This window comes from Hyperoodon ampullatus (assembly GCF_949752795.1).
Source record: "Hyperoodon ampullatus genome assembly, chromosome: 3".
In the NCBI taxonomy this organism is placed as follows: domain Eukaryota; kingdom Metazoa; phylum Chordata; class Mammalia; order Artiodactyla; family Ziphiidae; genus Hyperoodon; species Hyperoodon ampullatus.
Window position 1 is genome coordinate 33,699,132 of NC_136916.1, and position 26,413 is coordinate 33,725,544.

General features: G+C 48.0%; 1 protein-coding gene across 1 annotated transcript in view; it reads left to right on the plus strand.

Annotated features, from left to right (window-relative positions):
• Positions 1 to 4,005: 4,005 nt before the first annotated feature.
• Positions 4,006 to 26,413, plus strand: part of CEMIP (cell migration inducing hyaluronidase 1) — a gene marked incomplete at both ends in the record, with an annotated part of 72,116 nt that continues 49,708 nt past the window's right edge. The window contains 10 exons of the mRNA XM_079700840.1: positions 4,006 to 4,099; positions 8,389 to 8,535; positions 9,046 to 9,184; positions 9,908 to 10,144; positions 13,486 to 13,665; positions 16,063 to 16,133; positions 16,913 to 17,008; positions 17,621 to 17,742; positions 22,688 to 22,820; positions 23,616 to 23,807. Coding sequence (XP_079556966.1) covers positions 4,006 to 4,099; positions 8,389 to 8,535; positions 9,046 to 9,184; positions 9,908 to 10,144; positions 13,486 to 13,665; positions 16,063 to 16,133; positions 16,913 to 17,008; positions 17,621 to 17,742; positions 22,688 to 22,820; positions 23,616 to 23,807 — 1,411 coding nt within the window. The remainder of the gene's footprint in view (positions 4,100 to 8,388; positions 8,536 to 9,045; positions 9,185 to 9,907; positions 10,145 to 13,485; positions 13,666 to 16,062; positions 16,134 to 16,912; positions 17,009 to 17,620; positions 17,743 to 22,687; positions 22,821 to 23,615; positions 23,808 to 26,413) is intronic.

The window sequence follows — 26,413 nt, forward strand, 5'->3', positions numbered from 1 at the left end:
GCTGTGCATCCTTCAGAACAGCAGCTCCCACAGCTTGAGCACTGACCACCAGCACCGGTCAGGCCGAGAGCTTTATGATCTTTGCATAGAGCATCTTGTTTGACCCTCACAATGACCTTGGAATTTAAGATGCATTATTTCAGTTTGGTTTTTTTTAAATTTATTTATTTTTGGCTGTGTCGGGTGCTCGCTGCTGCGCGTGGGCATTCCCTAGTTGCGGCAAGTGGGGGGCTACTCTTCGTTGCGGTGCGCGGGCTTCAGTTGCTGTGGCACGTGGGCTCAGTAGTTGCGGCGCACGGGCTTAGCTGCTCCACGGCATGTGGGATCTTCCCGGACCAGGGCTTGAACCCGTGTCCCCTGCATTAGCAGGCGGATTTCCTGCGCCACCAGGGAAGTCCCAATTATTTCAGTTTTACGGATTAAAAAAGCGAGGCCCAAGTGGTCAGACGGTTTTCCCCAATGTGAACTGCATGGCTGGGATAGAAGACTCTGGAGCCTGCGCTGCTGGTCACCACTGTGTCCTGCTGGTCTGAGCCGAGCCTCGTCTAGGTTTGCATGAAATGAGAATTGCCTTAGTGCGGGTGTGACAGGGAGAGTGACGGCTGTCACTGTGCTGTCTCCTACCCCAAACTGGCTTCCGGATCACCCTGCAGTCCCATCTCACCCCTGGCCTCAGACCTTACACTGACCCTCCCCACTACCCCCTACTCCCTTTCTTTCTTTTTTTTTTTTTCACATCTTTATTGGAGTATAATTGCTTTACAATGGTGTGTTAGTTTCTGCTTTATAACAAAGTGAATCATCTATACATATACATATATCCCTGTATCCCCTCCCTCTTGCGTCTCCCTCCCACCCTCTCTATCCCACCCCTCTCTATCCCACTCCTCTAGGTGGTCACAAAGCACTGAGCTGATCTCCCTGTGCTATGGGGCTTCTTCCCACTAGCTATCTATTTTACATTTGGTAGTTTATGATAATCCCTGAAGAAAGTTCTGGCTTCTGCAGGCTCTTCAGGCATCAAGAACCCACATCCCTCTGGGGTCGGAGATGCCAGGGGGCATGTACTTGCTAATGCTGTTGCCCCAGAGATGTAGGGGCCTCTCTGGAGGCTTGAATAACACCGCGGTCCTTTCTCTCTGCAGGTGACAGGTCCTACCCTAGGGCAGCTGAAGGAAGAGCAAAGCCTCAGCCCCTGGTGTGTGATGGCAGCATCGAGGAGACCCAGAGACAGAGGGTAGCAGGCGACGCCTCTTGTCCCTGCTTTTCCTCCTGCCCTTTCACGCCCCTGTGAGGCCTGGCAAACACGGCATGGAGCTGCAGCTGGACAGGAAGACGCTGAGCTTCTGGAAAACTTCAGCTTGTTCTTGTGAAGCCTTGTGGAGTATCCCGCAGTGCCGGCCCTTCCTCTTCCAAATGGCTCTGCCAAAGGGGTTCACTGCACCCTGTAAGGAAGAGGCCAGCTCAGGACCATTGGGACCCAGCAAGGGCAGCCTTCAGCCAGCCTCCAGCCAACAGCTTCCTGCGGAGCCTTCTAGCATTGTTAGCCAACCGTGCACTCTTCGCAGGCCTTCAGCAGCTGGGCACCCTTTCAAGACTGCATGTTGCCAGCTGGAGAAGCTGAATCCTAACTTGTGTTGCCAGAGAGCTTTTAGTGGCCAGCTGAGAAAGCTGTCCTCTCTTGGTGAAGAATTCCCAAGTGAAATTTGAGAAGCTTTGGGATTCACAGCAACAGAATGTTTCTCGAGGTTTCTGTACTCAGGCCCAGGAAGCCACTCACGGAGGACCACCCCCAGCAATGGGGGGTCCTGACCTCTTTGGAGCAGGGGGACCTCTCTGTATCCAGTGGCACTCAGATATAGCAGGTCTCTCTCTTGAATGTTGGGGAAAAGAGGTTTTGAGCATTATCCTGACAGTGGGAATTGTTTTTACATCCATCCGGAAAGTGATTACTTTTTTGTCTCTGAAATGGTCAGAAGATGTCAGGGCCACAAATTCCCTGTACTCCAACCTTCCACTCTGCACACGGGAAGTTGAGGCCCGGAGAAGGGAATGTCTGGATGAGGGTCACCCGGCAGTTAAGGCGGGAGGGGTGTCTGCACCTGGATTGCCCCCCGCACCCGTACCTCCACCCTGGGTGCCGGCCACATTCCTCTGCCAGCTCACGGCCCAAAGTTTGGGTTCCCTTCATGGAGCCCCAGGATGATTTGGGGCTTCTCAGCAGCAAAGAGCAAACTAAACAGATGGAGACTCGAGAGCTGGGCTCTGGCTTTCCCCGAGGACCACAAAACACTCCTGTCCCGGTGTCCCCTTCTTTTTATTGCAAAGAGCATGAAAGCAGACACTCCTCTTCTGGGGGCCATGGGAAAGGCGCCATTCCCAGATGCTGTGACGCCTGACTTCAGCGGCCCTGCAGAGGCGACTAGAATGGGTCCTGTTGTTCTCGGCATATCAGGCCAGGGCCAGGCAGGGTGCCCGCCAGGAGGACACTGCGGGCATTGACGCTGAGAGTATGCTTTCCTCCCTCCCCCGGCCTCCCCAGCGCACCTGTGCGGGAAGGACCAGGCACAGGGCCAGGATGCTCTGTTTCAGACCCTCTTGCCGAGCTCACACAAAGTGCTTCACCAGGAGCTGAAAGGTCAGGGATGATCAGATTTGTCCCTGAGCTCGTTCAAAGGGAGGAGCCTGTGTGAGATGAGAGAGATTTGGCCCCTTTCTCAGTGTGGGAGAATATCTGTTTGTTTCCAGGCATGACTACAGTCACGCTCTGGAGAGGACCTGGGGACGTGGGCATGGAAGCTGGAGCTGGCCGCTGCCCAAGCCCCACCTAAGCACTCTTGTGCGGCACACAAGACTTGAAGACAGAGAGGTTTCTCCAAGGGCATTATATTATGAAAGGGGAATTAGGCATCTTTTTTTTCCAAGTTCCTGTCTTGAGGTTTATCTAGACAGGTTCCCGTATTCACCTTCTGTCTGAGTACAAGGGGGAGAAAAGTGGCTTCATAAAATAGAAATGTAACAAAATTCATTTAATTCCATCACACATAAAAATAAATCCACAGTCTAGGGCTGTTTCAGTTCTCCACAGGGTCAGAGCCTAGGTTCTTATTCTCTGCGTTGCCATCTTCAGCACATGGCTCCCATTACATGGCCAAAGATAGCTGCTGAAGATCCAGGCATCATATCCATATTCCAGCCAGCAGGAAAGAGGGAAGAAAGGCTTCCTGCTTTCCCTAAGGACATATCCTGGAATTCACACACTGTACTTTTACTATATTGGCCAGAACTTAATTCCAAGACCACAACTAACGTAAGAGAGACTGGAGAAGGTAGCCTTTATTCTAGGTGGCTGTGTGCCCAGATAAAAACCCAGGGGTTCTTTTCCAGGGAAAAATGGATATTAGGGGACAATTAGCTATCTTTGCCCTGCCTTCCTCTTGGGTGGGTAATATTAGAAGGGTTTATAACACACAGGCATCATATTTAGGATCTCAATATTATCATCAAGACTTGTTTTAGAAGCACAGGCTGATATTAGAAACCAGCTAGTCCACATCCTCATTTTTCAGATCAGGAAACTGAATCCCAGAGAGGTTAATCAAATCAGCTGAGATCACACAGCAAATTGGTGGCATGTATTTTCCAGCTCATGTTCAGTGGGAATATTTTTTGTTTTTCTCTGTTTTTTAACTTAAGGGAAAAAAAACCCCTTCATTCTGGAGGGTAGTGAGCTCGAGCGCCAAGGATGAAATTCCATCCATCACCGGGTCTCTGAGCTGCAGGACACAGGTGGGACAGTGACAGGGCTTTCATGCCCTGATCTGCCCAGCCCTGAGTCATGGCAGCTGAGGACTTTGCACTGGCTGGCTGGAGTATGCCCATACTGGCACGGCCTCTGTGTGTGCGTGTGGCCCTGTCTCTGTGTGTGTGTCTGCCCCACACAGCCTGGGGAGGCTGCAGGTCTGACTCAGTGTGCTTTTTTATTTCAGGGAGCGCTCTGCCAGAATGAGAGCAGCTCACGGTCCGGACGTCTCCTTTAAGGTGCTGCTGACAATCGGCTGGTTCGTCCTGGCCCACTTTCCTGGTGCTGCATCCACAGGTGAGCCACTGCAGAGCAGCTGGACCTCTGCATCTCCATGAGGAAGGCCAGGAGAAGGAGCCGCAGGGTGGGGTCAGGGTGACTGGGCTCTAGCCTACCCCTGCTAACCCGTTGATCCTGGGCAAGTCTTATCCTGGTCTTCAGTTTCATCATCCACAAAATGAGGGGGTTAGACTAGGCTCAGGGGTTCCAAACTCAGTGTCTACGGGAACCAGGCACATGACACAAAGCAGTGAAGCTGGCCAGGTAGAGATGTGGTCACCTGGGGAGTTCAGGCCCCTCTTCAGGGACACCCACTTCTCAGTCCCGGCCAATTGCTGCCACATGGGGAGGCGGGGCCCCTGTTGCAAGACCTATTGAATTTTTAAGAGAAGTCAGCAATCTAGACTTTCATGTAAAAGCTCTCTACTTGTTAAAGGATGGCAACCAATTGAAATTTTACCGAACACTCAGGGTGGTGATGGAACAGAGCAAACAACACATATCTGCCAGCCGGCCTGCCGCCTCCGAGCCACCTGATCTCAGTGTTCCCTTCCTGCTTTGCCGTCATAAGATCTGGGTGCATTAAAGCACCTTGTTAGCCATGATGCTCTAGGTGAGGTTTAGATCTGTTTTTCTGAGCTCGATATCGTCAGCTTTTTCTTTGACTGATTTTGAATTAAAATCCAGAAGCACAAGGCAAGTTTGTGTGGGCTACAAAAAAAGCAATCAGATAAACCAAGCTTGGGGTAGAAGTTGAGAGATGGGGACAATTTAAAAATTTTGAATAGAGGTTGAGTAATAATGCCACCACCATGGATTGCTTTTTAAAAAATGCTATTATTATCACTTGAGCTGAATGTTTTTCTACAATAAGAATAAAGGACCTTACATTGTATTATATCTTGTTTTTCTCAACCCACTGGTGCAAGGAAGTAATCTCTAATCATAACTAGTGAAATCCCTTCAATGTGATTCCTTATAGAATCTTTTTTTTTTTTTTTTTTTTTTTTTTTGCGGTACGCGGGCCTCTCACTGTTGTTGCCTCTCCCGTCGTGGAGCACAGGCTCCGGACGCGCAGGCTCAACGGCCATGGCTCATGGGCCCAGCCGCTCCGCGGCATGTGGGATCTTCCCGGACCGGGGCATGAACCCGTGTCCCCTGCATCGGCAGGCGGACTCGCAACCACTGTGCCACCAGGGAAGCCCTAGAATCTTTTTGGTCCTTAGGGGACATAGCAAGCAAGCAATATTTTCACTCTCAATGCAACAATCGTCAATATTGCCTGAATTCATTCATTTAGTCCTTCCATCATTTATTCAATTAATAACCACCAAGGGGGCACTGACCCTGTGCCAGGAACTGGGTTTAGGGTTCTCTTTTAAGGTGAATCACCTCGCGGCCTTGGGGAGGTCTCTGGGTGTTTCCTCTTACATCCTGGGTCTCTCTCTTCTGTTTGATTATAAACCACTTGGAAAGGAGGCTGTGCCTTTCGTTCCCTCTGGTCCTTGCTTTTCTCTGACGTCAGAGGGATGCAGAAGCCAACCCCCTGCCATTCATGCTCCAAGTAGAGCTTGCATCCACTCTGAATCCCACTTCCTGCAGCCCCTCCTGGGAAGGGTGGCTGCTGTGGTGATATCTCAGCAAAGGCCTTGACCGTTGCCAGCTACTCACTGATTCCTACAAATGAAGAGCCACTGAAACCAACTTTTACCAAGAGCAAAATCTCCAGCTCCAGTGAAGGGGCGTTCATCCACGGCCAGTCTTGTAACTGCAGTGCTTATGCTGTGGGGTCAGAGCTGCTGGAGCTCCGGGAATTGTGCTCCTGATGACAGGAGAGCCTACAAGTGTCAGGCTGACCGCCTCCAAATCCGGACGCAAAGAATGACACAAACGCGTGCAGTTGGAGAATAAGGGGCAGTTGGGATTCTCCTAGGAGATGTGGGTGGTGAGACCCTGGGCTTTGTCCTGTGGAATTGGAATGATTGCTTCTCGGCACGCTCATGGCTCCATGCCTGGATCTCTGGGCTCGCCAGTCGCCACGTGCATTCCCTGCATGGCTGAGGAGTCACCACCTTGGAAACAGACACTCCAGGTCCAGGACTAGGTGGAGGGCAGCCCAGGGCCTCTGATTGACCTCTGCTGAAAGCCAGCCAAGCACTTGACCCATCTGAAGGCAAACCCAGGGATGGGCATTGGCCCTCAGAAGCCCCTCAGCTGGACGGAGGCTCCAGAACCCTTGTGATCATCCTTGGCTACTGAGTGCCCAGGCAGAGGCCCCCAGCCCCCTCCCCTACCTCGGCCCCTCCTGGCAGCTTGCTGGCAACCCTGCTCTTACATTAAAATGAAAAATCCACCGATGAGTAAATGCCACATTTTTTCATTGTTTTGCCACTATTTGAGTCCCATGGGGTTTACAGAATCTTGGAAGGGCTGCTTTAGCAAAACTCCCCAAAACAGTGAAATTCTCTTCTTAATAAAAAAGATCCAAAACCTGAGTTAGGGCTGACAGTGAGGCAGACAGGGCATAATGGAGGATGTTATGGAGTATGGGAGGGGAGGGTATGGAGTGAGACTCAGGAAACACGCACCAAGCGCCTGCACCGTGCCTTGCAGAGAAGAGAAGGGCCAGCCGCTGCTTTCAGATGGGCCGGGACGGTGATGAGATGTGGGCTTCCGGAGTCCACATCTGGCAATGCTGAGTAGATAAAGGAGCAGCGCCCTTCCAGTTCTCTTGAAACATATAAACATGGGATCTTACCCTAGAGACAGCCACATCGAAATCAAGTCACATTGAGAACCGACATGCTACTAATTGTACTGAAGCCAGAATTCCTTCTGGGGTCCCATCCAGTGTCGTGGATATTATCCACTGCATCCACCTGGCTCAAGAGACATGGCTTCCCTTAGTGGCCCTTGCTTGGTGCCCAAGGGTGGAATTTGCATCCATTCCTTCCAGTACCTTCCCCAGGGTCTTCACCATCTGAAACCTTGCCCCTGCCATGGGTTTACTACACCTCACCTTCCTTCTCCTCCATCCCGCTCCAGCTATTTAAAAATCTATTTCATGCTTGCTCACAACTTTCTAGTGAGAGAAATAAAGGAGGGCACTGGGGCTCCATCACTGAGGCAAGCCATTCTCATTTTGTTTTGCCCATTGCCTCTTCCTGTTGCTTTCCCTCTGGGTTTTTCCCTGCTGTCCAGGGAAATTTTCCCAGTTTCTGAGACAGTCCTCCTAGGTTCACCATACATGGTACCCCACTGGGGTACAGAGCCTTCTTAGCCATAGGAGGAGAGACTCCTCCCACTGCTTCTATTTGCATCGGGGAGAAGTCTGCAACACCCACCATGGGGGCTTTGAGTTCAACTAAACATTCAGACCCATGAGGCTACCACAGGCCATGCTTGGCATCAGGATAACTTCAAAGGGCCTAGGACAGAAACACCGCCCACCATCAGAGCAGTGTCAGGCGTTTCTCTTCCGTGAGAGGGGTCTTGGAAGCATTCTACAAGCCTCCAGAAGCTATCTTCTTTTGTTCCCCAGGTGACAGCTCCTTAGGTGAGAGGAAACAAGACTATCATTGGACAGGTGTGTGTATTGCCCCGTCAGAGCTAGTATCTCTTATAGCAACTCCATAGATGTAACTTTCAGAGTTGCTGTGTGGGATTTGCCCAATTACGAGTCCCTGCACTCAGGGAAGCCTCCAAGCAAGACATCTCCACCAGGATCATTATAAATTTTGCATAGTTCCTCCCAGTTTAGATGCCATTTACTAAACAGGGGTCACTTTTGTTATAAGATGTTGCTTGGTAACATGCTTTATAGAATACCATCTTTCTCAGGCTTCCAGGGAAACAGAGAAAATTAACTAAAAATCAGATTCTCAGGCAGAAGGGGAAAAGGCTTTGCCAACTTTTTAAACAATGCTTTCCAGGGGAAAGGATGACTTGGAATACAAGTAATCTGGGTAAATCATTGCCTAACTTTAGATCTTGGAATGTCTTGAGGAGTCATCTGGTCTACCCTTCATTCTATAAAGGAAAAAACTGAGTCCAGAAGAGGGAAGTGACTTGTTCACAGATAAAGGATGAACTAATGAAGGACATTCGACTAAATCCCAGGCCTCCTGGCTCCTATGTCAGGGGTTCTCTTTGCTTTCTAGGGCCCTGCTTTGAGCTCTAGTAGGGAGAAGGCAAGGGCCATGAAAATGCATGATAGACTCCCCACCCCACCGTGCTTGTGATCTGTGGCAGTCCTTGCTTGGGGAGGTTGGTGGGTGGTAACAGTGACATCTCTCTGTCCTTTGCAGTGGCAGCTGAATGCCCTGATCAGTGGCCCGAGCTGCAGCCCTGGAATCCTGGCCATGACCCAGACTACTACGTGCACATAGGCCAGGGCAGAACACTGCTGCTCATCTCTTCTGCCACGGTCCATTCCATCCGCATCTCAGAGGGAGGTAAGCCAGTCTCCCTCCCCTACCCCATCGCTCTCTGGTCCGCTGCCTCAGAGCCTAGCAGATGGGATGCAGGTTGCCATAACTGTAGATGGACAGAAAAAACATCACATGCTTTGGGTTCATGTCAGAGCATCTGGTTGTTTGAGATAACCATCAGCTTTGAGCACTTAGGAATGGCTTGTCAGAGGTCCAATCTTAGTGAAAGAAGCATTTATAGAGGAAACTTCTTATTGGTGCTCTGAGCATTCCTGCTTATCTGAGCTTCAGATGCTTGCTCATTGAATGCAGCACATGCAGCGATAGCAGTAAACCAACTAGGCATTATTTACACATCACAAGACAGAAGAGTAACCACTGTAAGCACAGCAAGCATGGAAGTATTGGAAAGACACGCCTCTTTGCCTGCCTGAGGGATGACATGAGGGGCTTAGGAGGTCTGCCCTTGTCTCTGCTATAATCTCACCACTAAGACTTGTCTTCCTAAACCTCACTCCATTCCTACTTCTTCAGGAAAGCTAGTCATTAAAGACCAAGATGAGGCAATTGTTTTGCGTACCCGGCACATCCTGATTGACAACGGAGGAGAGCTGCATGCTGGGAGTGCCCTCTGCCCTTTCCAGGGCAATTTCAGCATCATTTTGTATGGAAGGTGGGTAGACAGCTTCCATGGGTCACATGATACTCTTGGATCTGACGGGAAGGAGGTTTTTCATGGAAGAGAGGGAGGTAAGACAACAAGGCTTTAGTGCAAGAAAGGAATTATCATTAGGTCCTGCCAGATGGTAATCATGATCGAGACAGACAGTGGCGATTTGGGTGAGTTGGTGGAGTGCATGAGGCATTTTATTTATTGTGGCTCAGGTCCGGACTTAAGTTACAGAAATCCCTGCCAGCCTTTCAGCTGCCTTCTAATCATGTCATGGCTGAGAGAGTCTCTGTGAATGTTTATTAATAGCATATGATGGACAAGATAAAGAAAAATTCCATGCAGTATTTGCCTCTGGCTGTGCTCCCTCTTCAAGCAATTGAGAGTTCTCAGAATCAGTAGCCAAGAATACACAAGGGTATGCAGTCCAGGTCCAGGTGATCCCACATCTGATATGGACCAAAATATAACATACTTAGAACTGGAAAGAAGTGCCAACATGTTAACTATTGATGAGTATTTCTGCTTGGCCCATTGGACACATTTTGGTCTGGTGTGGGACAATCTTGGTTGCCAGTGCTATGTCTACTGACCTTGAGCAATCACCAGATGTAACGGGGTCTAAGGTGGCCACAGTGGGAGTCAAGAGCAGTGCAGTCCCCTCTGGGCTTAGCATCCAGTAAAGAGAGGTGTCGGCCAACCATGGAGAGCTGTTCTCTCTTGTAGGGCTGATGAAGACATTCAACCAGACCCTTACTTTGGCCTCAAGTACATTGGCGTCGACAGAGGAGGTACCCTTGAGTTGCATGGACAGAAGAAGCTCTCTTGGACGTTTCTGAACAAGACTCTTCACCCCGGGGGCATGGAAGAGGGAGGTTATTTTTTCGAAAGGAGCTGGGGTCACCGTGGAGTCATTGTTCATGTCATTGACCCCAAATCAGGGACAGTCATCCATTCTGACCGGTAAGGTTTGCCTTCACGTAAACACATTCATTCATTCAACATACACTTACTGAGCATGTGTCCTAGCCAGATACTGCTCAGGGTGCTGGGAGCACAGCAGTGAGTGAAACAGACAGAAATCCAAGCTGAATTGAACAGGAACAGGCATGTTTGCACACACATACACACATGTAAGCACAGCATAGTTTTAGGCTGTGATCATCGGTAATTAGGGGGAAGAGACATAGTGAGAGGGTACAGGGTAACTAGAGGAGACCACTTTGCATCACGTGGTCTGGAAAGGCCAGTGTAAACAAGCGGCATTTGAGCTGAGGACCGCCGGGTAAGGCTGAGTCAGGGAAAGAGTTTTCAAGACAGAGTGGCATGTGCAAAGGGCCAGAGGTGAGAAAGGGGCGTGATGTTCTCACAGGGAGGAAGGGCCAGCAGAGATATGGGAGGGCAGAGGGATGGAAACGAGATGCCATAATGTCAGAGTTTTAGGCAGGGGCGGGCGTGGAGGCCTTGGAGGCCCAGTGAGGAGGTGGGTTTTATTCTTAGTGGGATGCAAAGCCACCGAAGGGCTTTAAGAAGGGTACGATCTGATTTAAAAGAACCGGCTGCTGTGTAGAGTGGATTGTTTGTGGAGGGCAAAAGTAAAGCCAGCAGAGGTGGTTAGGAGGCTTCTGCATGGTCAAGGCAAGCAAGGTCGCTGGCGAGGACTCAGGTAGAAGCAGTGGCAACAGAAGTGGATGAACTTGAGAGATACTTCAGAGGCAGATAGGGCAAGTCTCCCGCTCCCTGTCCCTTGCCCTGGCTCAGGTATCAGCTGGCAGATCCTGCAGAGGGGGCTCTCCCGGGGGCTATTGCCCTGGCCTTGCAGAGGCTGTCCCAGGCCACTCAGAGAGAAAGATCCACTAGGAAGGGCACAGCTGGAGTAGGCAAGCAGAGACAGCTTTCCTGGTGCTGCTGGAGGATGGGGATATGGAACTCCTCAAAAACAGGGCATGGGCTTCCCAGGTGGTGCAGTGGTTGAGAGTCCGCCTGCCGATGTAGGGGACACGGGTTCGTGCCCCGGTCCGGGAAGATCCCACATGCCGCGGAGCGGCTGGGCCTGTGAGCCATGGCCGCTGAGCCTGTGCGTCCGGAGGCTGTGCTCCGCCACGGAAGAGGCCACAACAGTGAGAGGCCCGCGTACCGCAAAAACCCCCCCCAAAAAACAGGGCATGAGCTGTGAGCATCCACAAGAAGGCAGCAGGGAATCAGCTGTGATATGGGACAGGGTGGGCAGGAGCACGCAGGACAGCCAGCCTTGCCCTCTGGTGGATATTAGTAACAATAATACAATCACTGGACTTTGTGCAAAACCCTGTGTTAACCACTCTATGTGCCATATATAACTGAATCTTCATAAACCCCCTGTCAGGTGGGTTCTCTTGTTATACAGATGAGAACGCTGAGGTTGGGTGAGGCTAAATTTGCTCAGTCACAAGGCTGGGGAGTGTTGGAGCTGCAATTGAAACCCAGATCTGCTCAGGCCCTAAACCACTATATTGTCCCCGCGGAGGCTGACAGCCACCTGCTTGGTCTGGGACGGAGCAATCCTCAGACCACAGTTAACGAAGCCAGGCTGAGCTTGACTGACACAAAATCTATCAGAGAGCCTCTACCTTCACTGGAGAGAGAACAGTCTCCTCAATTGTGTTCTGACTCCTTGGTGCTGCTTCTTTTCTGTTTTGAATTTTATTATATTATATTCAATTGATTTTTTTAATTATTATTAATTTTTTATTGGAGTATAGTTGCTTTACAATGTTGTGTTCGTTTCTGCTGTGCAGCAAAGCGAATCAGCCACAGGTATACATATATCCACACTTTTTTAGATTCCCTTCCCATTTAGGTCACTACAGAACACTGAGCAGAGTTCCCTGTGCTATACAGTAGGTTCTCATTAGTTATCTATTTTATACATAGTAGTGTAAATCCCAATCTCCCAATTCATCCCACCAACCCCTTCCCCCACCTTGGTAACCATAAGTTTGTCCTCTACATCTGTTACTCTATTTCTGTTTTGCAAATGAGTTCATCTCTGCCATTTTTCTAGATTCCACATGTAAGTGATATTATACGATATTTGTTTTTCTCTTTCTGACTTACTTCACTCTGTATGACAGTCTCTAGGTCCATCCACGTCTCTGCAAATGGCACTATTTTGCTCCTTTTTATGGCTGAGTAATATTCCATTGTATAGAGGTGCCACATCTTCTTTATCCATTCCTCTGTTGATGGACACTTAGGTTGCTTCCACGTCCTGGCTATTGTGAATAGTGCTGCAGTGAACATCGGGGTGCATGCATCCTTTTGAATTCTGGTTTTCTCCGGATATGGCATTGCTTCTTAAGTAGTACAACATGGTTACTTGCAGCAGCCAACCTGCAGTTGAATTCGTTACTGAAGTGCATAATGAGATAGCTGATGTGGAGGTTCCAAAGACAGGAGACCTCCTCCTTCCTAATCTCCTTCGGGTAAAGTATGAGTCAGTGGGCTCAAGAATCTGAGAGCTGAATGTGTGTGAGTAAGGATATTAATAAACCCTGAACACACACAAAAACGCAGGCTGTGGTCACCTGAGACCTGGTTACCTGGAGAAACAAGAACTTAGGTCGGCTCTTGAATGGTAGGAAGTATTTGACTGGCTGGAGAGAAGGTAAGGATGAATGAGTGAAGGCAGGAGTGGGCATGGGGTATGATCATGGGACCCTGAGCTGTACTAGGCTCATAGCAGATGATTCCTGGGGTGGGGCACTGGAGAAGGAGGGGGCCTAGGTGGGGTCAGACCAGGTTATGGGAACAATTAAAAACAAGTTTGAAGACTCAGGAGCATCCATACATTCCTCCCCACTCCCCATACCACCACTGTTTTCCTTTTCCCAAATCTTGGCTATTCATGCTGGTTTATTTTTCTAGACTTGTTTTAGAATTATTTCGCTTGTGAAGTTCTAAGACAGATGCTTTCGGAATTTCTGTTGCCATTGTACAAAATGTTTATACTGAATAAGTACACTTTATACTTAGAGTTGGGATCATTACACAACTGGGTCTTTCCTTTGTAAATTCTTGTCACCTGTGATATAGGTTTTTTGAGATCTATATTTCATAGCTGTTGTACATGGATGAGGGTGGGTTATCTTTGTCAAGTCTGAGATGATCGATTTTTGCTGTAATGAAAGCTTTTTTCTTGAAAAATCATAGCCCTTGAGATCTTTGGGTGGCGTGTTAGTTGTCATACCACAGGTAGGTGCTTAGAGTTCTCTTTCTGGGCCACTGTTAGGACTATTAAAATCCCCTCTCTCTGCTCTTTTTAGATTTGACACCTATAGATCCAAGAAAGAGAGTGAACGTCTGGCCCAGTATTTAAACACAGTGCCCGACGGCAGGATCCTTTCTGTTGCCGTGAATGATGAAGGCTCTCGAAACTTGGACGACGTGGCCAGGAAGGCGATGACCAAACTGGGCAGCAAACACTTCCTACACCTTGGATTTAGGTATCGCCCATCACTTCCACCTCCCCAGGGCTCCAGAACACTGAAGCATCGCTACCCCAGGCTGACTTTACGTGACTTCCTTGCTCGTTTCCCCAGGCGGCATCACCCTCAGTGGTGACCCTGGGGGATGCAGACATGTGATCCATCCGCATTGGACATATTAGGGCTTGTTCTTAAAGGGAGCCTGGTTTTCCTTTTAAGCATATTCCACTCTTCAAGCTCCACAGGTCTCTGTGTATATGAACTCATTCATTCAATCGGCCACTTACAAAATATTAATTGAGCATCTACTGTGTGTGAAAGCCGTGCCTCAGATGTACAGCTAATGGTCATTTTCCCTTTCTTTAGCAACGGGGTCAGAACACGCCTGGGGGGCTTGGCAGACATCTGTTTAGAGACCACATAAAGTGCGTCTGCCCAGCCAAGCCCCCCGGCAGAAGGGGCCCTTTGATGTGCTCCAGGGCGTGTTTTGTTTGCTTTGGATTGCAGTGTCATGCCTGACTTTGGCATGCGCACCTGCTGGCACCAAGAGGAAGCCATTTACCCACAGTAGCCACACCTTTTAATCATGTTGAATCAGATCTCAGTTCAGTGGAAAGTTGAGATCATCTGTCCCGTGGCTATTGGAGATAGGGGTGCACCTCCTTCCAGCTCTGTAGACCGTGGGCAAAATGGGGGCAGGCCAGAGCCTTTTCTGGGCTCTGAGCAAAGCAATTTTACTGCCTGGGCAGAGGTCCTCTGGGCAGGGACAGGACTCTGGGTTCCAGGGTGCTTTTTCTGAGTGCCCATGGGCTGCTCCTTCTGGAAGGGTTTGGGCAGGAAACTCAAGCAGCCAAAGATGACAGTGACACTTTAGTATTGTAAAACTCCTTTGTTAACAAAAACCAAGGGTGCTGCTATTTCATTGTGTCATAAGCCAAAAGGCCAGTTAGTTAATTTCCAATGAGAGGCAAAACCACAAAGGGACTGGCTACGTAGGGCCTCAGCAGAAGAACGTCCACGATCTAGCGTCCGATTTGGCCTGAATTTGAGTCTGGGCTGCACCTCCTGCTAGGTGACTGCACAAGTGGCTCACCATCTCTTTGCAGGCTTCCTGTGTCTGTACAGTGGGATATTTGAGGAGCCAGCTCAAAGGACTCTGGGGAGGATAAATGTGATAATATGAGCAAAATATTTGCCACTGTGTGTAGCACAGAATAAGAACTCAATAAACATTAGCAACTATTCTCTCCTTATAAACAAGAGCCACGGAAGGATGGGTGCTATGTTCTATAAGTAAAGGAGATAGGTAGGCAGGGATTACATTTTTACCCTTCATTTGTATAGACCCACTTTGAATGACAAACTCAAAGCACCTAAAATCAGTAGAAGATCAGAGACTTGGACCCATCCTTTGTTCATTCACCCAGGAAGGGACCGTTGAGCAAATATTGCCATAAGGCACTAGGGCTGGACTAGCTGTACTGAGCTCTCATGGTAAGTTCTGACCTGTCTCTGGAAGTACTGAGCTCTCGCCAGGAGGCAGACATGAAATGGGAATTGATGACGGGGCGTGAAAGAACAAGAACAGGAGGGGTGAGAGGTGAAGCTGCCAAGGTGGGCAGCTTGCTGTGGGCCAAGGAGCTTGCTTTTTATGCAAATGGGTAGGCACTGAAAGATTTTAAGCAAGGGTGACACAGTCAAATCCCCAACCTCGATGAAGACTTACTTTCCAAGATAAGAGATCAAAACAAAAATAATCAAAGTTATTGAGGACCAAGACCTACTGACATCTCACGGTAAGCAAGAGGCTGGGTTAGGTATTAGGGGGAAGACAAAAACGGATCAGAAAACCTTCCCACCCTAGAGCAGTGCACGCTTCAATGGAGAAAAGAGGAGTGTATAACTTTCCAAGATGGTACCCCCTCTTTTCCTCCTTTGCTTCTCATTAGGAAGAAGAGGTATTTCTTTCCTTCCCAAGGCCCAGTGCCGATTCCTGGGTACTCAGTCACATCTGCCCGTGGCATTTTCCTCGAGATTAACTCATGAGAGAAATAACCTTTCTCCCTTGGAGCATGTTTCCTTGTTTTCCTAAAGGAATCAGAGCACTTGCTTCAGAACCTAATTGAGCCTGGCAGGTGGTACGTAGGTCTGTGGGCTTGTTTGTTATTTGTGATTCATACCCTGTCAACTGCCAGAATGGAGTTGCAGAGGTTCACAGTCCACAAACATCAGGCCGGCCAAGTGGTTCGGAAGGCCAGGGTTTGCAGAGAAAGGCTCTTTTTCTTCTGGAGAAAGGGAAGCCCAGCCTGGAAACTAATTTCCCCAAACAGCCTCTGTGTGACACTCTGCGTCAACTCTACCTGTAGTACAGGCTCAGACGTGTGAAGAACTTTTTTGTTGTTTTTTTTTTTTCAGACACCCTTGGAGTTTCCTAACTGTGAAAGGAAATCCCTCTTCCTCTGTTGAAGACCACATTGAGTATCACGGTAATAAATGGCGAGAGGCCAAATTCCCTCCAGTGTCTCTCTGACCAAGAGACTCAGGGGCTTTTTGAACCACCCTCCACCCTCAGAACATGGCTGATCCACCACCCAACACCCTGTTGAGTGACTAGCTGCTTAATGGCCAAGTTACATGAGTGACAGAAGTCCATACTAATTTAAGGCCAATCACTAAGATAATATTTACATTTGCAAAGAAATTGTCATTGGTTTAATCCAAAACAAGTGACACAGGAAAGATGAGAACTGGGACAGAACCAGCAAGGGTAATATTTTGAGCTAAAAAGACACTTTGGCAAATTCCCTGGTGGTCCAGTTGTTAGGACTCCACGCTTTTACTGCCGAGGGTCTGGGTTCGATCCCTGGTCGGGGAACTAAGATCCCACAAGCCTTGCCGTGTGGCCAAAAAAAAAAAAAAAAAAAAAGATGCTTTGGATGGGCTGTTACCACATAGCACCAGCCTCCTCTGCCCAAGGAAGGTTTCGGAAGGTACTGCCGGTTCTAATCCTGGAGAGGAATTCACACGAGAAACGATGGGGTTCCAAAGTATAGCGTTGTTGGAACACTGCAGTTAAACTTGCAAAACTGAAGCAAAAGAAGGGGCAATAAATAATCTGCTCCGGAGTGATTGGCCTGAAATTTTTTTTTTTAACAAAATGACTCAAGACCCATGTGTGTAGGGGGCTTTCTCTGCATTAGCATCACATCCTTCTGAATTTGGGGATCGGTCTGGTTGCTGACGCCTCTGATCTCCTCTTTGACAGGACACCACGGCTCTGCTGCTGCCCGGGTATTCAAACTCTTCCGGACGGAGCATGGCGAGCTTTTCAATGTCTCTTCATCCAGCGAGTGGGTTCAAGGTCAGGAGTTTGGGACACCTTGGTAAAATGTCACAGGGGGCTAAAAGGCCAGGGCTTTGAAGAATGAGGACTTTTCTTTTGCACCAATAGGACCACTTGACTGTGGCAGTGTCGACTTAGTTTGCAACTGAGAGCTGTCTTTAATTAATCAAGGCTCCGTGGTGAATAGCCCAGAGGGATGTTTTCTCTCAGGGAATACCTCTTCTGTGCCAGGCGATGGCACTGAACAGAGAACACAGACAGGAGGAGTAGGAACCAGCCTTCAAGGAGCCCACACACACGGGGACGGGGGCACGGAAAGCAGCAATCCTCACTGCCATCCTCGGATAATGGGTTCATGGATGGATTTCATCTTTCTCCTTTTGGCCGTAGTGAAGAATATCTATTGCTTTTATAAAATAAGATAGTCAATAAGAGGCACTTTTACTAAAAAGGTGGGAGAGGTGGGGGAAGTTGACAGATGGTTTAGAAGCCCCCGGTACCCAGCCTGGTGAGAACCTGGACAGATGGTATTCAATTCCCATTGTGCCGAGGCTGCTTGGGGGCTACAACAAGTGTGGCTGGCTCTCCTGTGCCCTGCTCGTCTGACCCTGCTCTTTGCTTTCTTCCCAGACGTGCAATGGACAGAGTGGTTTGAACGTGACCACGTGTCTTACACTAAAGGTGGGGAGAAAATTTCAGACCTCCGGGCCACTCACCCAGGGAAAATCTGCAATCGCCCCATTGATATACAGGTAACCAAGTAGTTATAAAGGCTTTGTCTTGAAGAAGACTCTGTAGATCACAGACTTTCGTGCCATTTGGGTGGTGTGAGTCTCACGGCCCTCCTGTGACGTTGGTAAAGCCAGAGAGTACTGTTCTCATTTTAGAGACTGACATGGAAGCTGTGTATCTGCTCCAGGCCTCCCCACCAGTGAGTTTCAAAGCTAGGCTTCAAATTCTCTCCTGGGTCCTACTGCTGAGTTCCTTTTCCTTCTCCCCAGCTGCTTCTTCAGCCACAGCTGAGGGTGCCCAGTGTGGGGTTGGGTTTGCCCTACTCAGCTTCACTCCTCTGTTGGTCTCCTTTGGGGCCTCGAGTGCACAGGATCTGGCCGGGACTTGGGTGCAAGCTGAGCCTGGCCCAGGTGGAGAGCACCTACAGCCTTGTTCTCCACTCAGTTAATGAAAGCCGGCGTTTGCAGAATGGATGGTGTTTGCTCGGGATCTTCACTTGGAGTTAACTCTGTCCAAAGGGGACCTAGACTTTCCCAGCTGGCTCCATCATGAAAATGTGGGGCGAATAGGCAGCCCTCACAATTCAGTGGCTCAGCCGGTAAGCTTCCGAGCTCAAAGGACCATAAGAAAGACAGAGACATGGGCAAGGAAATGGAGTTTATTTCCTTATGCCTGGTCTTTTTCCAAAACAAGGTTTGGGGCCACTTAACTGTTTGATAGAGAATTAGGAGTCATTTGAGAAAGACCATCCCTGCCCATTTTATCCTCTTTCAGCCAATACAAATAGCAACATTTGTACACCACCTTCTTTCAGATTATCTAACCGCAGGTCCCAGGTCATCTGACTGCTTCCACCTCTCCACCCACTGACCCCCACCCTGAGGCAGGACTTCTGCCCTCTGCCTTGCATCGTAGAGGGACTGTGGGACAAGGGACTACTTTTCCGAGAGAGGACACTCTATTCTGCAGTTAGCAAAGGCCAGGGAAACCTTTCTCATTGTTTGGCTAAGGCTCTCCGTTCACGTGGCTCCAGCGTTACTGAGAAGGATTTACCCAGATTCAGTTACACGTTGGAGACTCTTCTTGGGTCCAACAGAATCAAAATGTTCTGACTCCCCCAAAGCACATACTTCCCAGATTTAATTTTAATTTTCTCTTGCAACCCTGAATGTTCAGCTCTAATTCTGAAAGAGCCATCATTTTATTCCTCCAGTTCACTTGGCTACAGGAAGTCCAGTCTTATACCAGCACTCCCTGCCCAAGTATTTCTGGAAATCCTCGAGGAATGCTTCCATGCTCTGCAAATCCCCCCTGGTGTTTGCTCTGCCAGCTGCCTGGCTCCAGATCACTGTTGTTTAGAAGACCACTTCTCCATGCTAGGAAAATAGCTTTCCTTAGGCATTTCTAGCTCTCAGTAACTTTGCTCCCAGCACAGATATGGGCTCTTCCCTGAGAGTGTCAAAGCACGATTAATCCCAGGCTAACACAGTGAATGAAACTTTACTAAAGGCTTGGAGATAGCAGAAGAGATTGGAGAAAGTATACATATTTTTCCATATGTTACATATATAATCATATGTGACTGCTCACCAGCTCCATAATCCAAGACCTTCCACGGGGACCCAACCCCAGACTCTGTAACCACCAGTCTGCCGCCATATTGCAGGGCCCAGTTTCCTTCCAACAAAAGGAATAGCCTTGACAATGAATTCCCTGAGTTCAAGGTCTCAACTATTCGAGGTCCAGAGAAGAATAAAAGACCCAACAACAGTTTTCCCCATTACCCAGAAGCTTGGGCCAGCCTTCCCGCAAAAGTGCATTCTTTGACAATATTTTGCTGAGCGTTATAAACCCCTTATTAGTTCAAAACTCTCAATTCCAGACTAAAATCTTGGCTTTTTCTTGGCAAAACAAAGGCTTCTTGAGGCAGTCATCTAAAAACATGTCACGTGCCTCCAAAAGTGAATCAAAGCTCCACCTCTAAAGGAAAGGAGGAAGTGCTCCATCCTGGAAAGGCCAGGTTCATCCCTTTTCTCCTCACCATCAGCCTTTAATCGGTGGTGGCCCCAGACTTAGCCAGAACATCTCTTTCTAGTCATAAAAGACAATGAGGTAGAATATACTCCGGGTTTTTCTGAAGTCAGAAAAGCAAAGCCAGGCTTGTCCTATGTTTACCACAGGTGAGAAAAGCAAGATTACATCCTCTTTATAAATAGAGTGTCAGACACATCAGCCAGGAGCTAAATGCCCTAGTTAATTAACCCACCAGAGAGACTGAAACAAAACTGAAATGCCCATGTGCCCATTTTTGCCACTATGGGAAATAACAGGTTACTGTGGTCACTAGCCACCTCTGACCACCGTGCAGGCCCCAGTGCACCTGAAGACTCTCCAGGGCTGTGGCCGCCCCACACAAGGGGTCCCCCAGATACTTGCTCTACCCTGACACGGTCAAATCCTCTGGATGGGGAGGGGGTGTTAAGGACATTTGTCACCTAGGCAGGATGGCAAGTGGGAAAGAAAGAGGAAATAGGACTAACACAGTCAAGGAAATTTTTTCCAGATCCGATAGCTTGTGATTCTGCAGAATCAAAACCAGAACCACAGTCCCCTGTTCCCATGTCATCACCCTTCTTGAGGTTCTCCTGGATTGAAATCTCCTCTCCTCCCACCTTCTCCCTTAAAACCCACCCGCCCTTCAAGGCCAGTGGGACCTACTGGACTCACACATCCTTGGGGCTGAGACCATATTGGGCAAGTCCCCTCTTCCCCCTCATCCCCGGCACAGTGGCTGGAGGTCAGTCTGGCGGTTGGAAGATGTATTTTGAAACCAGATAGCTCCTAGTTTGCATCCAGCTCTGCCACTTGTGAGCTATGGCCTATCAGCAGTGACAGGACTAGGGTTAGACGTGTGAGGGGCCCAAGGCACAAAATTTAAGGTGGCACTCGCTCTCAGGTGCCGACTCTGCACTCGCATAACCCTGAGAGTGAGTGCTGCCTTAAGTCTTGCACCCTGGATCATCCTCACTAGCAATCCTGGCCATAGATATCAGTCAAGTTATTTAATTTAGTGCCTCAATTTCCTCATAAGCAAAAATGGAGATAATAATTGTTCCCTCATGGGATTATTTTGTGGATTTAATGCAACAATTCATGAAGTGTCTGACCTATAGTGAGTGCCCATAATTTTTTTATTATTTTAAAATTATTTTCCTATGTTATTGTTTATTATGATATTGCTAGTTATTTTATAATTATTTTCATGAATAACAATCACATTGTGTCTACTTAAAGTGAAGATCAAGGTTCACTGGACAGTGGTAAAGCCTTTTTTACTCTTCTTATCCAAAGCTAAGGTTGTTCTTACGGTTAGAAAAAGGAAAAAAAGAAAAGCAGCAAAACTGAGTAGAGGTTTTCCTGAAATTTTTACTGGATGTTGCACCTTAAAAAATGTCCAGCTCCATTGGATGATGTTTTCAGGCTCAGTTCTCAATATTAAGGGGTGTCTTCATTGAAAAACATGCTGGCCTCAGGGGAAAAGATCTGGGGGTCAGAGGCATGGGCTTGACAGTCAGGTGACCTTGAGCTTGCTTCTAAACCCCTCTGAGCCTCAGTGTTTTCTTCTAAGAGCAAGTCTGCAACGCCTGCCTCTCTGCTGCGGAGACCACCCCAGATAATGGCTGTGAGTGTGTTGCTTACATGAAAGGGCTGAATTTTCATTCTGGCTGGACTCACGTCTCCATAGCTCTCCTTCCAAGCCAAAGGCAGTGGCTATCTGCTGGGTTCAAAACAGGGTTTCCTAAAAGTGCCCCCCACCCTGCCTTTTTAGATTGACTATATTTTACCTTCCTATTTGCCCAGCCCTGGTCCCTTTGGTTTCTGTGCCAAAGAGGACAACAGCTGCAGGCCTTGCTCTAAATTGCAAGTCTCTGATGACAGCCACAGTCATGATGCAGACATACCCCGGCCCTGGGATGAGCCCCAGCTGGCAGGGATCATGCCCTTCTCTGAACCCACTCCCTAAATTCTCTACCTGGCCTTGAAGCTTCTCGCGCATCAGCTCTCATCAGCTGAGACTGTGCTCTGTGCCAGGCCCTGGGCTGGATGCTGGGATCAGGGAGGGAGGCAAAACCTGGCCTTTCCAGAACCCACCAGCCACTGGAAGGAGACAGACACTGAACCAAGGGCAGTAGGCAGTAGTGCCTGAGGGCAGCAGTGGGAGGGGCTGCGAAGCACCAGCCATATAGTTGGATGCATCCAGATTCAAACGGGCAAGTTACCCAACCTCTCTAAGCGTCAGTTTCCAAATCTGTAAAACCAGCAACAACCTCATAGACCTCATAGCCAAGAAGAGGAAATGAAATAATGTATGTAGCTCCATAACTATAAGAGGGGTTCTCAAACATGACTTCCCGTTGGAATCACCTGGGCAGCCGTTAAAAGTTCTGATGCCCAGGCTGCCCCCTGGACACAATCAAATCTGAGACTCCGAAGATGGGGCCAGGGCGTGAGTATTTTTAAAGACTCCCCACAGGATGTGGAGCCACATTTAGGCACCAGTGGATTGATCATAGTGAGTCTTCAATAAATGTTGGCCACTCTTGATGGTGCTCGTGGTGGTGAGTGGTACAAGTTGTAAGAAAGCAGCCAGCCCAGCTCCTAAAAGAGTGTGTGCTTTCTGTAAATGCTCCATAAAATGTTCACCAGGGCAGTCAGTCCCTGGTTTGGATACCAAATATGGTAGGACCCCAGGCAAGATGTTTATCCATCCTGTGACTTCATGCTGTCTTTCTTATACAAAATCGAGAAGGGGAAACGTTAGAATAATAATGTAAGGCCATTGTAAATAAGTTTTGCAGCAGGAACAATTTTAGACTCGTGCGTATATGTTTATAACATTAATCATCACCTTCCTTCTTTGCAAAAAGAAATGACTTTGCTCTGTAATTTCCATGCTGTTCTCAGGCCACTACAGTGGATGGAGTTAACCTCACCACCGAGGTTGTCTACAAAAGAGGCCAGGATTATAGGTTTGTGTGCTATGACCAGGGCCAAGACTGCCAGAGCTACCGTGTGCGGTTCCTCTGTGGGAAGCCTGGTAAGCAGCTCCTTGCTGGGGACAGAAATGCAACCGTGGCTCGGTTCCTTGAGCTGCCAGCTATGCATTGGGAGTTTCGATGGCTGGGTCAGCTGCCTCTGGGCATCTCAGTGACCCCGTGCTCCTGCCAAGCTTGCGATGGAGAGCACTTCTGTGACACAGGAGCCGTGGGAGTGTCCTCGGAGTTGGCAGGAGCCATCAGAGCCCCACCCTGCCCACATGCCTTTCAGGAAGGGGAAGGGCCTGGTCCAAGAAAACCAGGGTGCAGTGGTCAGAGCTGACCTTCCTGCAGCTCTCCCCTTCATAGACACGCAGCTCATGGCCTCTTTGGGTGCTATTATTTTAAACCCGGTTCTCGAGGTGCTCGTTAGAAGGGATTGGAAATGGTCGGTTTGTTCTCAGGGGCACTTGGCCATCTCCAGAAGGCAGTCATTAGGGATGGAAGTTCTTTGGAGGGGAGGCTTACAGCTACTGAAAATAATAGTTGAGAGGGACTATATTTGTTTCACATCTTTTGCAAAATGGGTGTGGTGAGGCAGCCACATTTAACTCCAGCTAAGGAGTTAGTGGAAAATTCCGCTGCCCAGAGCTAATGAATGGCTCTTTTCTGGTAGGGTTTTTGTTGACTTCAAAAAACCTGTACCAAGACTTGGATGGGGTGAGCCTGGTGATTTGGGTTTTGGATAGGCAAACCTGGCATTTACTGGTTTAGGGAGGGGAAGGGAAGAGGTAGGGAGTCCGAAGCTTGCCAGGAGCAAAGCTTTATCTCTCAATCTCTCCTGTTTTGGGTTACAGTGAGGCCAAAACTCACCGTCACCATCGACACCAACGTGAACAGCACCATCCTGAATCTGGAAGACAATGTACAATCATGGAAGCCCGGAGATATCCTGGTCATTGCCAGTACCGATTACTCCATGTACCAGGCAGAAGAGTTCCAGGTGCTCCCCTGCAAAGCCTGTGCCTCCAAGCAGGTCAAAGTAGCAGGTAGGACATTCCCTCACCCCTCCCTAGGCCTGATGAAACTGAAAATTGTTAGGCTAAAAGTTGACTGAAATCAAAACAAATTTGTGTCAGTCAGCTATTGCCATAATAATGCTGCATGACCAAAAGAATCCTTAAAATTTCATGGCAAGCATTTATTTCTTATTCATGCACCCTCAGGCTGTCTAGGGTTCAGCTTCTCTACACTAAACTTGGCTCCAGGCTGAGAGTTGGGTTCAGGTCTGCTCCATGTGAGTCTCATTCTTCCCAGGACATACTCTTCTCACGGGGGAGAAGTGAACCGAAACATGGGAGGACTCTTAAGGCCTTGCGCTCAGAACTAGCACTCTTTGACACCCACTTTCCATTGACCAAAACAGATCACATGGTCCAACGCAACATGAATGGGAAACTCTATTTTTCCCATTAAGATAGAAGGGAGGGAATGAACATTTGCTAGACAGTAATTAACCTACCACAAAATTTTAAATCTCTTCTTTCTGTAGCTTTCACATTTTCCTTTTTCTTCTCCTAAATCTTGACCTCGAAGCCCTGTCATTTATGTTGTGTGAGGTTACTGGAATTACAGATCGTTAGAGGTAAAAGAGACCTCAAGTATAGTCCAGGTCAATTATTCTTAGTTGGGGGAGTTATGTATCAGTTAGAGTTCTTTGTTGTAAGCAACAGAATCCAACTTGAGTATCTTAAACAAAAAAACGAATCCATTGAGGCTATTCAATTTAGAGAACTAAGTAAAAGCTGCGTGGCCAAGCTGCAATAAAGGACTAGGAACAGGGCAGCTTCAGGGGTCTGGGTAGCAGGAACGAATGGGCAGCATCCTTAAGGCATCACTGTTTGCACATCCTGGGACATGGTGCTCAAAAGTTACCTTCCAGGGAGATGGCACTGCTTGGGCTGGTGTCTCATGTGCTCACCCTCTGGCTAGGGCACCTTCAGTGACTGTCCTTCTAAGACTTCATTGCATGGACAGAGCCACTCCCCAAAGGAAACTTGGGATGTATTACCAGAGAAAGGAGAATCAATACTGGGCATTAAAAACATCAGCTGCTGTATGTGGAATCTGTAAAAAAAGGGTACAAATGAACTTATCTACAAAACAAAGAGAGTTACAGATATAGAAAACAAACTTATGGTTACCAGGGGGTAAAGGGGATAGGGATAAATTGGAAGATTGGAATTAACATATACACACTACTATATATAAAATGGATAGCTAATAAAGATCTACTGTATAGCACAGGGAACTCTATTAATACTCCGTAATGGCCTATATGGGAAAAGAATCTAAAAAAGAGTAGTTATACGTATATGCATAACTGAATCACTTTGCCGTACACCTGAAACTAACACAACACTGTAAATCAACTATACCCCAATAAAAATTAAAAAAAAATATTGGCTGCCACAGAACCATTGCACCTGGAGAAGTATTAGAATTTGGGGGTAGAAGGAAGACTATGAATTGAGAAAGCGTTACCAATATATTCAGAATATCTATTATTTTGGAAATAAAACTTTGTTACAAAAGGTAAAATTCAACAGAATCTTTTTGGCTAGTGGAAGTGTGCTTGAGAAAGAATTTGGGGGCACAAAGGTTTAAAAAAGTGAGAACCTGTGATGGAGTCCAATGCCATTATTTTATTCATGGGGATGGGGACCCTGGAGGGCATGTAGCTGAGGCAGTCCACAAATGCTGCAGCTGTGATCCTGGGGCACCAACTCTAGACTCAGAACTGCAAAAGGAAGGCTGTAAGTGTTTCCAGAGATGGTGATGTGGTGGGTGTGGCGAGAGAGAAAGGGAAGGAGGCAGTAGTTTGTGGGCAGGGGCTGAGATGACCCAAACATTTGTTCCTTGACAAGGTAACAGAATGATACCTTAAATGATAATTTGTTTGAAACCCCTACCTTCTTCAAAAAAGGTTTTGGAGTCTCTTAGAATGAACACAAATGCAGGTAGATCTTTTTTCCCCGGGTTGGGGGGGAACAACAGAGTGAAAGATACATGTCTAAGTAATGAAAGACTGATGGATGGAGAATAAAGTCAGCAGAAAGGGGGGTGGGAAATGAAATTAACAGAAGCTACTGAAATAGACCATAAAATGTATCTCTGAGCTTCCTGGCAGCCAGAGCAGAGAAAGGAACTTAACAAATTACTTAACTAATATTGTCTAACACAAGGAAGGTGACCAGAAGCCAAGAGAGGCAACTTTCCCTTAGTTCTGGGCTACTGGGGAATCTGTCATAGGGGCTTTCATGTGATGGATACCGCACAACAACGTGAACCGTCACCCTGGAAACCCTTTGATGCAAAGATGCTCTCTGTGTGTGGCTATTTGTGGTTTGATTTATCACATTAGACGGAGGGTCATGCCGTTTGTCACATTTTCTGAAGACATTTTGAGGAAGACTTTTTTTTTTTTTTTTTTGGTAGAGGCGAAATAGTTTGAAGAGGATTCACATTCTAGGAATGGCAGTTATTAGCCAAAGGACGTTAGACAATTATGTAACTTCCCTTTGCCTCTGTTTTCTCATGTATAAAATGGAGATAATAATCACAGCTACTTCAAAGGGCTGTTGTGAAGATGAAA